At 37.6% G+C, this 12,847-nt stretch overlaps 1 protein-coding gene and 1 pseudogene across 2 annotated transcripts in view; one reads left to right on the top strand and one right to left on the bottom strand.

The window, feature by feature from the left end:
* The first annotated feature begins 6,165 nt into the window (after nucleotides 1-6,165).
* On the top strand, nucleotides 6,166-6,274 carry LOC112469131 (annotated as a pseudogene).
* Nucleotides 6,275-9,845: 3,571 nt separating this feature from the next.
* The window catches only part of SLC30A7 (solute carrier family 30 member 7), a 53,914-nt gene continuing 50,912 nt past the window's right edge, over nucleotides 9,846-12,847 (bottom strand). For both annotated transcript variants that reach the window (XR_003048657.1, XM_006919568.3), the window contains one exon: nucleotides 9,846-11,180. Coding sequence is in view for 1 of the 2 variants with exons in the window: in XM_006919568.3 (XP_006919630.1) it covers nucleotides 11,133-11,180 (48 nt within the window). In the remaining variant the exon portion in view is untranslated. The remainder of the gene's footprint in view (nucleotides 11,181-12,847) is intronic.

Here is a 12,847-nt window from a genome sequence, read left to right as displayed (position 1 = left end):
AAGAAACAGAAACCCATGTTTTAAAAAAGCACACAATAGGAGGAGACCCAAACATAACACAGGTATTGGAATTAACAGGATTTTAAAGCACCATAGAACTATAAGCAAAGACGAAAAGGATAGGCGATTGGAATGAATGAATTAGTGAATATAGGTGAATGCTCTTAGCAGAGAAATGGAAATCGACCAACCAAAAAACCCAGATGGTTGGACTTAACAGCAAGCAGAGCGCAGATGTCAGATGAATAGAAATTATCTTGAGGAATAAAAGATTGGAGGGAAGAAAAAAGCACAGAGCCTCAGTGCCTTTGTCGCAGGATACTCAGACAGAGAGACGGGACACCGAGGCAATAAGCAGGAAGTAGCGTTTATTGGTACTGGCTCCATTCAGCAGATTCACATCCAAAGGCTGAGCCCCCATCGCAGCAGGGCTTTTTCTTTTATTCACATAAGTGTATTTTGATTGGTTGGCGGGGCGTAAGGGGAGTGACTGACTAGGACAGGTGGTCTGTGCCACGTCAGCTGTGACACTGAAAAGTCCCTTACCCATTATGGGGTGGGGGAATGAGCTCAGCATCCGCTACCACACCACGTGGGCAATATCAAGCAACTTAACTTGTATGTACAGTAGGTCCTTGAATGTCATTTTCTTACAATGTTGATGAAAAAACCTCGATCCCCGCTGGGGGCCACTGTCTGGACTGGCACGTTCTCTCCATGTCTGCTTGGGTTTTCCCCAGGTCCTCCAGTTTCCTCCCACAACCCTAAGAAGAGCACATGAGGTTACCTGGCATGTCTGCACTTTCCCTGTAGGAGTGAGTGTGGGCGAGTGTGTGACTGTGCCCTGTGGTGGCATGGAAATATTCTGCCGGTATGCTAGGTAGGATCAGATCCATATCATGGGTAATGGGTAGTGACAAGTGGTCCTTGGGGTTTGTAAGACAGTGTGAGGCTGCTTCCTGAACTGCACCCTCTCCATGACCTCGGTACTTCCTGGATCCTTAGGCTCTTCTTTTTGGTCCTTTGGCCAGAAACTCGTTCTACGTACTCGGTTGCTGTGTCTCATACTTTCATCATTGGGCCTACCTACATCCTGACCCATGTGGAGAGGGGTCAGGGAAAAAAGCAACATTTGCTCTACCTTTTTGAAATCCTGACTCTACCTAACATGACTCTCCCTGTAGGTTCCCATAGCTGCTGGCCACCGGGACAGGTTTGCCTGGGGAAGTCTTTGCAAGCCAATGGCAAGGTTTTGTTCCAACTCATATAACTATAAATGTAGTGACTTTGTCTTATAAAGTGGAATAATGGTCTGATGTAACTTAATGCCCAGGGTGGGAAACAGTGATGGCTGATCAGGCCTTATTTATAATTTTAGAAGTGGTTATATTTGCAAAAGTCTAAGCCAAATGGCAGGGTTCTAACTACTGTGAACCTGCACCTAGGCTTAGCCGTCAATCTAAATTTTTTTGGTTACTTATACCCTTTTAAAATACCATTTATGTGCCTACATACAGGAAATCCTTTGGGGAATGCTTTTTTTGTATTGTTTTTAATAACAAAATAATACACAAATGTCGGCTTTAGCAGTGGCCGTCTTACAAAGAGTACAAGTTCACTTTCGACTGCCTAACCAGTGCCAGTCTCGATGCATTTGAGTATTATCTTACTGCTGCCATTATTACTCCTCTTGGTTATAAGAATTCATCAGATAAAGGTGAACTGTTATTTAAATGTCAGTAGCATGTGCTAAGCCTGAACTTCATGGTAGATTTTTAAAAGTCTGAAAGTAGAGCTGGACGAGCTGACATTGTTTAAATGAGTTACAGTCCCATTAAAAGTGTTTTGTTTTTCTGCATAGAATGAAAAGTACTAAATTGTTGTCATTGTATCTATGTCTATTTTGGTCCTGCTTGCTCCTCCCCGTCTTTGCTGTTCCTCTGTCCTTATGAAGTTTGCTTATTCCCATATTGCCGCAGTCCAGCCACGACAGGATCCAGGGGGCCCCGAAGGTGGGCAAGGCGTCGGCGCGGGAGACAGTCGACTACACAGCTCAGAGGCGGTGTGACACTGTTCCGTTTTATTGTGATTTGAGTACAACTTTTATACTTTTTATTTTGGCATTTGATTATACTTTGTTGTTAAGGTAGCAGGGAGTTAAATTTCTGTGGTTAGGCGAAGCAGAAAATCTTATAGAGTATATTATTATTAATGTTCATGATTAACTAGTACATTTTTCTCTCAATCATTAGAACAGAACTACCTGATGGAACAATCTAAACTTTAATTCTTATATCTATTACATAAGATACAGTTTGATTTAAGTAAAGGTGATAGATAGATGTATTCATAACAGCAAGCATTGGCTTGTGGGCAGACATTGTTCTTCTTTCTGCCTGAAGAAATCTTTTAAATGCTATTTGATTTATGCTATATCTAAAGTTCAAGCTGAACCTTTCTCATAGCTGTTCAAAAGTTTCCTTGGTGCAGTAATGAGGAAAATATTTATAAAAATCAGTTTTACAAAGCTGCTTTCATAAGCTAAGTTTCTGTTCCTTTGTTTTTAACCACCAAGGAGATCCTGACTTAGCCAGCCTTTCTATGAAACTTAAACTACTATAAGGCACATGAATTCTATCTTTATTCACTACATGTATACTATCTTTATTATAAGCTTCTGTATAAGGCAAAGGAAGATCAGGTAATCTTTTCATACTATTAGCCCCCCTAGGTGGATACCAGAGTTTTCTATTTATCCACTAGGCCACAAAAGGAGGCCCTTCTATAGTAGGCACAGGCTTATGAGTAAATTTCTTATCCTTTACTAATTTTTCTACTAACTGCGTGGGAACAGGAGTATAAACTGGTTCTAGTAATTCAGCTTGTTATAATTTATTCATAATATCTTTAAGAGGTGCGTCAAAAGGAATTTCCCTTAATAATTGTTCAAATAAAGGGTTTACGCATTCTGGACACGTCAGGGTGACTAGAGCTGATTCCATACGCGGGGAATTTACTATGTTTTCCTCAGAGCCAATTTTGAGGAAATCCATTTGTATAGCGTTTACACTTACTACCCAAATTCCCCCTATTAATAGGATCATTTCTAAGAAACCAGTTATCCCTAAACACATGCCACGTCCTCGTTCTTGACGATGCATTCCTTGAAGCCTCTGTCCCCATCTCCGGACCTTGTCACGCAGTAGGGTAGAAAGAGGACGCGGCACCATATCATGGGTAATGAGATTAAATAAGGAAAAAGCATTGTGAGTTTCTGAAGTTGTTCAGAGGAATTCGTATTTGATGAGCAATTAAGGAGCCACTCAAGATTCCTGAGCCAGAAGACTGAAAGTGGACTTTAGTATAACACACTGTGGCTTCTTGGGGGAAGGAAGCAATAACTCTAGATAAAAGATTGCATAGTGAAATAGCATAGTAAATAACTTGTTTAAACCTGCTCTGAGAGGTGTAAATAGGCCACTGCAGACTTTATGGCTAATTCTACAGAATACAAGAAAGGCAGGGAGCCCCTGGCAGGTGCTCTTGATCCAGAGGGTCAAAGCCCAGTATGCAGAGAGGCCACCAGACAGGAATCAGGAAACCAGGGGTAGGGAAATGTTTTTAAAAGGCCCGGGCAAAGGTCTGATTCAGCAGAAATTTCTTGGACTTCCTGCCATGCATGGCTGGAATTATTTTTGCGGGTGGGGGATGGGAATGTGGGAGGCAGGGCCTGAAGTAGAGGTGTCTGGAGCTGGGCATGGAATAGACGGGAAGCCAGACAGTTCCTCCAAGTGACAGCATGCCATCATCAATGAAGTACTGGAATGGGACAGTGGGGATGCAAATGGTGAATGTAAAAGATTTCAGAGGAATTAAGAGAGGGACCTTGTGATGGGAGATTCAGGAAATGGAGATGGCAAAGGCAATGTTTAGATTTCCAAGAATTCTGTAAGGAATTCTGATAGAAATTGGTAGTTGAGGAGGGAGTTGAGTGGGATACATAAATGTTACTTTTTCTCTTTGATGAATTTGAGATGCTGGCAAATTCTGCCACGAATGTGACAAGAAGCAAGTCACTGATGGCCTTTGATTATAAAATAGGGAAGGGTGAAGCCACTTTACTAGGAGCTATGGAAAAGGTTAGATAGGAAGTGTAAGAAGCACATGGAGACCACATGTAAGATATCTGACAACGGACACCAAGGGTAGAGCCATTATTATGTGGCAGAGATTAATACCACAGAGGCTACTTTGATAAGAATATGTTTGAGAAGGTGGGATGAGTGGGATCTGGGGTTTTGTGGAAAACTTACTTTGAAAAAGAATTGCTTCTGATTTAGAGAAAAAAATTGGAAAGATAATGGAGGCTCACATCATATGCTTTTGACCTTCATTTCCTATAAGCCACGACATCCACAGAGAATGAGGTTTGAAGACAATCTGGGGTTAATGGAAGTATCTGGAAATAAATACTGAGACATGGTTATGAGGCAAAAATGAATAAGAGCCACAACGAGGATCTGCACAGTGTTAAGACATTTCCAGTCTCCTAGTATCTCCTCTCTCCGATGAATTTTGCTGTTTCCTGGCCTGAGACCTGTTTCTTCCCTTTCATTCCTTAAGTCCTCTAGACTCTATTCCAGTAACTGTTAAGTGCACAATGTTTTTTGTTCATCAAACAGACAGTACAATTCAGGTAAAGATTTTTAGGAAATTTTATTGGAAGAATTTTGATACAATTGTTTATTCTTTTTAGGTACATCTGAGGTTAAACAAAATGTGTACAAGAATGTCTTCAAGTAGCAAAAAGTGAAGTATACATTACAGATTTGTTGTATTGTACTTAGGCAGATCATAATTGCTCACTTTAGCATATGCAAACCAAATTACAAATAGTCTTCGAAATTTTACATTCCACCCTAGCCTTGTAATCAAACCTTGTTTAGAAACGTTTTGATGCCACATCTTCACCAAAGGAATCAAACCCAAATGCAAACTTGGCCATATGTTTAGAAACCATTAAAGATAGGGAGGTAAAGTGTTGTAGGGTGTTGAGAATACACTAAGTAGGGATTTGGCAAATTTTCATTCACAGTATTTCTGATATAAAAGGTCCATTTTGTTAATTATCAAACTCACAAAGTTGGGGCAAAATATCACTGGATTTGCTATCAGAGGAAGTGATGGGGTTACGTGGCAAACTCTTGGCAGGGAAACATCTCGTTCAAAATAGAATCTTCCATGAGCCTAACTGATGCATGATATATGACACAAACAAAATTCAAAAACTAAAATTCATAATAAAGCTTTATTTCCACTATTAAAAAGGGCAAGTTTTACCATGGCAGCAGCAATGAAAAGAGAAGAAAAGTAAAGAAATATAGGGAAGCTCTACTAAAACTTAATATTTAAAGAGGAGAAAGGAAAAAAGGTAACTAATCTGGGAATATTTAAATCACTTAATACATGTTATATTTTTATAGAAGCACCTTCAAGATATACCTCAGAAAGTTTGGGATGATACATCAACACATCTGGGATAAATGAAATAGAAGACATGTTATACATAGATCTTTGAAGTAATAAGAATATGGCAACTTTCCATAAAAACAAAGATGTATTTTCTCATTTGGCTATACAAAATATAAAAATTCAAGTGACCCAGGTTCCAGTCCCAGTTCTGCCAAATTCCTGTCCAACAGCATGCAAAATGAGTAACATCTCTATAATTCTACTGTTTCTGTATTAAGATGAATGAACAGCTCACTGGGCTACTTGGAAAAAAATGGCCCAAGTGAATGAAAAGTCACTTATTTGTGCAAAAATGCCAAAAAAAAAAAAAAAACAAAACCTAAAAAGCTGTGTTTTGTAATAAACACTAAAATTACAGGTTTTGCCTGTCTTCAGGCAAACCCTTATTGTTGTATCCATAACTCACTAGTAAACCAAACATTTACTGAGCAGTTAAGTGTAAATTCATGCTAAGTTTGGGGATAATAGGATGTATTAGTCATTCTTTTTTTACAGACTTCCAACGTCATGATCAAAATTACAAATACTAAGTTTTCAAAGCTGTGGGAAGAGTTCAAAGTTAACTATTATTAAATTTAAGCATAGGTTACTACTAATTATGAAACAGACTTCTTCCTTTGAAAAAGTGTCTATGTCTACGGCCATGCCACCCTGAACGTGCCTGATCTCAGAAGCTAAGCAGGGTTGGGCCTGGTTAGTGCATGGATGGGAGATCACCTAGGAATACCAGGTGCTGTAGGTGTTTTAAAAAAAAAAAAACAGTGAAAAGGTGTCTATGTATTGTTGTTATAAATCAGTACCTATGTATTCCTCTCATGCTACACAAAATTATTTGTACTATTTGGAAAGACAATTTTCTAATAACTAAGTTAATGTCTCTTGGCCAGTTCAGTTTCTCTTGACTCATACTGGCACTGACTCTCTCTTCCGGGCAGTCCCTTTTAAACAGTTTACTCTGTGAGTGTCAATAAAACTTTTTACTTTTTCTTTTCAAGGTATTAAAAGTGCTTAAAGGAAGCCTGATGGCTCTTTTTAGCCTGCAATTTAAGTTCAATGGCAAGGTAGGAAATCAGCATTAGGATAGAAAGAAAGAATGAGTCTAAACAATGTGTACATATCAACTAATTCTGTGATAGTGATTGTTCACTGATGTGTTATAGGAAAGTCTGTTTAGATCTGCTACAACTTCTTGGGTCTTTAACTCATTGTAGAATGACACACACAAAACAGAGCAATCCAAAAAAAAATCCCTGGATTTAGAGTCTGTGCTCTATCACTGCTATCCCCAAGTAAAGTCATTGAAATTCTTTCACAACAGCTTCCTCGTCTATAAAATGGGGTTAAGAATTCCTTCCTCAAAGGGATGTTAGGAGAATGAGAAGAGAAAATATATTTGAAAATGCTGTCAATCATAAAATCATGCAAAAGTCTTTATAGAAATGTGAGAATTTCAAATGTGATAACATGAAAAAGGCCAAAGAGCCTGACACATGAACACTTAATAATGGTTAAACCCTACCTTTCTGTCTATAATTTGTAGTTAGAAAATGGTTAAACATAAACCAATGTCTGTCTTGATTCTATGGCTGAGATCTGAATCACTAAGGCTTCTGGGGGATAATGTCTTAAAACAATCTTCCATTCATAAAACTTTTAATCAATGTTCTTTTTTATATATATATATTTTTCTGAAGTTCTTATGAATTGGAAAATCCTTTCTTTTCTGAGGATGGTGACAGAAAGAAAAAAATAAACTTTCTTAAGGTAATGCTTTTATGAGGAGTTGAAAGTAGCAGTTCAGCATTTGAGATTCTGATAAGACTTCAAAATTTTACCCTACTAAATTAAAAGATTTGTTCTATACAACATTTAATGCCCAATTTTGTGTGGCTCTGAGAATAATGTTAAAAAGTTCAAAAGCTCTCCAGTGACTAAAAACTAAAGCAGCAAGACTGAAATGACATGACCTGTGAACTACCCTGGTTTCTAAAAAGTGCCAGAGTTCACAGAACATATACAAAATAAACTAAGCAATCCTTAAATTGGATTTAGCCTTGGACAAAATAACAGAAAAATTCACTCACAAGCTAATAGTATCCAATGCACAGATGTCATCAATTTTGTAAAAATCAGGAACTGGTTTCACAAGAGTAAAAAAGTAAAAAAGAGTAAAAACATTAATTATATCTTCCATAAAGAATACTACGGAAATAATATTCTAAACCTCATAATTAGATATGAAAAATAAGACAGTAAAACTCCATTTATAAAGTGCGTTAATGTACCAAAAATGGCGGTCAGGTGTCCTTATTTACAAATGTTTTTTTGTCACATTTACAGAAAGGCAAATATTACACTGGAGAGGCAGCATAGGAAAGTAGGAAGAACTCTTGACCTGGAGTCAGAAGACCTGGATTCTAGTCTTGGCTTTGCTGCTACTGATCTCTGTGACCTTGAGTAAATGACAGTTTTTAGGGGGCCTCGATTTTCTCATCTGTAATAAATGAGAGGTAGAACAAGACTGCTTCGAAGGACAGTCCCCTTACATGTAAAATTCTATGTTAAGCAATGGAATATTTTTGTTCATAAATCCCAGCATTATAGAAGAGGATGCTACCATATTAATAATCTATAAATTTGATTATAGTAGGTAAAAACATTAGAGAACTCTGACCAACTGCATTTGTAGTCAATGATTTGGCTGCTTCACAAAGTGCACAAAAATCACAGTATTCTGGTTCCTGGCATATATGTGCAGGCTTTGAAGAATGCTGAAGCATTCGCTACGAGGGAAATAATGCCAGCAGGGTATCACTTCCTGATACGCCTCTGCAGGAAATGGGGACGATGGCGCGGAGAACACTGAGCCACAGATGAACGAGATGCTGTCCTTCACAAAGGCGCACAGGAGTCAGCAAAATAAGGGAGCTGTACCTAGGTTAAGCCCTTAAACTTGATTAATAGAATAGATTTAGAAACAGACAACTAGTATAGGTATGTTTCTGCTTGGGGAAGCTTACTTGGTAGATAAACCTTCCCTGAGCAATACAAATTTGTTCACCAGAGAATATTTTGGCTTTGAAGATATTAGCAAAGTCATATTCAGATATTCAGAGATTTCCCCCAAAGGTGAGCCCAACAATAGAGACATTCTAAATTTATAACACTAATCAAAGTAGTATTTCTCAAGTGAAATTATCTACTTTAGCAATACATCTGTGCCAAGAACACACTGATAAGACAAAGTAATTCCTAAGGGTGAAAAGAAAAAGTTGCTTTTTCTCACTAATTTTTTACTGCTGCACACACAGGTTTAAAGACATTTAATTAAAGCATAAATGTTACTGCCAACCTGCCAAACGGTATGAGCTGGCAATCTCTGGTAGCAGGTGCAAAATTAGAGTTTCATATCACTCTAATAAGCCTTACATTCGATCCCTTATCAGAGAAAAAAAAAATCCTCATGCACTTGTGTATTGAGAGTATAGTTAAAGTGATGCATATTTTGACAAAAACTTCCCTTGGAATGGAGGGCTCAGCGAAAGCCAGAATTGAAACTTCAAAACACACTGGTAAATTTTACAGGCCAGTGCAAATATGATCTCCATATGTGAAATAGCAATACAATTACACGTAATCAGTTTTTAAAGGCACACATCCCAAATCTCTCTGCTTTCATCCAGATCTGTCATTTTCCATAACATGCCTAAACCCAGTGAAGTGCCCTGGCTTTGATTAGGCAGTAAACGCAAACTTCCAAATTCTTCTCACACTTACAGCGAAGACACAGTACCATTAAAAGGGCATTTCCTTTCATACTTCCCCTCCTAAAACATTTCGATAATTGTTTCGGTTACACACATTCTACTGCAGGAATTCTTAGCTTTAGAACTGCCTGGCAGTAGGTAAAAGTATTTTAAAAATACTACTTAATCTACAAAAAAGGAGACTATCAAAAAAGGACATATCGAGGCAATCTGTAGGAGTTAAGAAAAGTATGAAGAAAGGAGTCTAGTTTTCCTAATACAGTATAGTTCGTAAATTGTGGGTCAGAAAAGATACTCTAAAACTTAGACAAAGTCAATAGCAATTTCTGCCACATCAGTGAAAAAGTGCTTATTATCTATCTACATGCTAAACAATTATTTCCATTCTGCAGAGTTTTATTCCTTCCCAACAATTTCAATTTTTTTAAGTTAAAAGGGAATGAATCTACATTGTGATAAAATGAAGTACAGTGAGAAAATGTCTATCCAGATCAATATTTCCTCAGAAAACATAATATTTATTTAAGTAGACTGTTCAAGCACTTGTCATCTCAAATTGTAATTTTATTTTTCAAATACGCAAGAACCTAGAAATCAACATTTTCTAACCTCTGAGATACCTGCGTTAGGAAGAGTTATATATTACCACATTTGATCCATACCTTCAACAGTTCAAATTCAATAAATGCTGCTTTGAGATTCAAAAAAGTAATCGTATTTGTGCAACACGTGCACAAGAAAACAGATTATATGACTTGGCATTTGAAGAATGAAAAAGCAAAATGACGTTGTCACAACCATATCTGTCTTCATTCTATATTGCCTCTTCTTTTCACTAATAAAATCCACAAAAATTGCAAGGACAGATTAGGAAAGTTTATCATAGACACAGTAGCTTTTATAAAAATTTGGAATTTAGTAAATGTTTTAAAGAAGTGAAAATGACTGTCTATGTAACAGATGCATTTGCAAAGTCTTAAAAATACAGTCCACAAAATAATTTAGTGTGATAATTGGATTTGATTTAAAAAGCAAAAAACGCCTTTTATTTTTTGATGAGATAAAATAATAAAAGGAAATTTTTCATATATCTAAACCTATGCTGGAAGTACACAAAAAGACAATCTGTATACATTCCTAACAAGAGTCTTATTTTGTACAGATCACAGAATATCCATTTAAAAAAACACACATACACATGACCTTCGATGGTAAATTTCCATGTTGGCAAATGTTTTCTGAGACGAAGGCACTTTGAAAACCCAATATGGTTTGGTTCATAAGTTTGCAAGGTACAAACAATTTTACGAACATATGATTATGCTGAAGAATGTCAACAATTGTGACATTACATATAAAACATTTCCATTTCTTTCTTTCGTTCTTTCTTTTTTTTTAATAACACTGGTTTGTGGGAATGAAAGCAGTGGTTTCCAACAGCTTCAGTGAAAACACTTCAGATGATCGGAGGCCCACAATCTGAATTTCTTTCTGGCTAGGGATGAGAGGTGGGCATGCGGACATTTGAAATGGAAAAATAAGAAAAGAAAAGAAAACAAACAAAAAAAGCAACACCCTGGAACAAAACTAGAAACCTCAGAAATTAAAATGGTTTGGAGGAAAGAGCACAAAAGACCAAAGTCCAGAACAGATCATCTTAATTCTGGTCCCTTAGCTATGAACTCCCGGCAGAGTGCACACAGCTACCTGGTCTACTTTGTGCGGGGGAGCTGTAGTGATGATTTCTCTGTTTCAAAAAGCCAGGTACAATGTTTTGGATTGTACAGTACCAGAAAAGTCGGTCCCCCAAAAAGTATAATTTCTTTTCATTCATTACATGGCCGCAGAGTCAATCTGTACATAAAGCTGTCTCACTCCAGCCTGAAAAGTTTAAAAAAACGAAATCAGAAAATCGAACAAGCCAATGACAAACTACAGAGTTCAGAAAAGTAGTGAAAAAACAAATCTCATGTTCTTTGAAAATGGAAATAGTTATTATTCCCTTCTGCCTCTGGGAAATAATTATCTATTTTTTATCAAAAAGTACCAGTAATTTTATTTTAGAGATAAGTAGATTCATAAATTACAGAAAAGTTCTACATTTACCTCTACAAAGAAAAGCCTTGCTTATCCAAGTGAATTCTGGAAAAGTGAGGTTACTCATCTACCATTACTATGCTAGAGAACAACACAGTACTTGACTAGTCGGCTACTAAATTCATCAGTCGATCTAGTCTAAATCTTCCCATGATAAATGATTAGGAACTCCTTAAACAAGTGTATCTATCTATTGGTTATTTAATTTCTTTATACTCCCAACTCCTCTGCAATTTTAGTTATAAACTTGCTCCTCAAGGTTGCTGTTCTTAAAACTGCCTCTCCTATATTATCAATTTTTCTATATTTAGACAGACGTGATCACTTCCTCTGTAGGAAACACTCCCTCCCCCAACCCCCCCACTCCCATCTTGCTTTCAGAGAATGCTTCCAGTGAGCATTCTTTCTCAATCTCCTCTGCAGGTTTTTCCTCCTATCTTTGAATATTACACCCAAAGGCTGAGTCCTAAGATCTTTTCTTTTTCTACACATGTTCCCTAGCCTAGATGGCTTCATCTAGTATCCAAACTTTCAGGACCACTTATATGCTCACACCGCCCACATCTGTATTCCAGACTGGAACCTAGCTACGCTCTACTGGACAATTCCTACTGGATATCTGACAAGCATCACAACACAGCCAAATTGAATACTATTTCCTCCCCTCAAACCGGTAGATCCCGTATCTTCTACAGCTCAATTCCATCCTTAACGTTGCAACTAAAGATCTTTCTTTCTCTCACACCCAACCCATTTAGCAAAACTTGTTTGCCTTACTTCAAAATAACGCAAATCCAGAACCTGACCTGTTTACATCACCCCCTTGCTACCACGCTTGCCTAGATTTTGCAGTGGCATCTGATCTAGTTTTCACGCTTCTACCTTTGCCCTCCTTTGGTCTATTTCCAGTAGTAACTACATCGATGTCACTCCATCATTCAAACCCTCTAACAGCTTATCTTCCTTAGTCCTTACAAGCCAAGAGTCCAGAGGATGGCATACAACGCCCTTCCGTGATCATCACAGTCCCTGGTTACCTCTCTGATCTCATCTGACTCCTCTCCCTTTGTTTACTCTGCTGCAGCCACACTAGGCCCTTCTGCCTGGAACAATGTTCCTCGAAATAGGCACATGACATACTGCCTCTCTCGTCACACATCTCTATTTAGATGTCAGAAGGATCTATCCTAACCACCCTATATAAAATGCATTCAATTCACTCATCCAACAATTGTTTTCTGTGCATCTACTGTATTCCAGGCACTGTTCTGTCCTCTGGGAATACAACAGTGAACAAAATAGATAAAAAATATCCTTGCCTTCACAGAGTTTATATGCTACTGGCAGCTAGGAAGAAGGGGAGATGATAAACAAGCAAGTAAATAAAGTATGTCAGATGATGCTATATAGGCTATGGAAAAACACAAATCTTGTTAGAAGAAGAGATGGTA

Source organism: Pteropus alecto, unplaced genomic scaffold, assembly GCF_000325575.1.
Source record: "Pteropus alecto unplaced genomic scaffold, ASM32557v1 scaffold106, whole genome shotgun sequence".
NCBI lineage: Eukaryota > Metazoa > Chordata > Mammalia > Chiroptera > Pteropodidae > Pteropus > Pteropus alecto.
The sequence above is the reverse complement of the archived record's forward strand: the minus strand, read 5'-3'. Positions and strand labels throughout refer to the sequence as shown.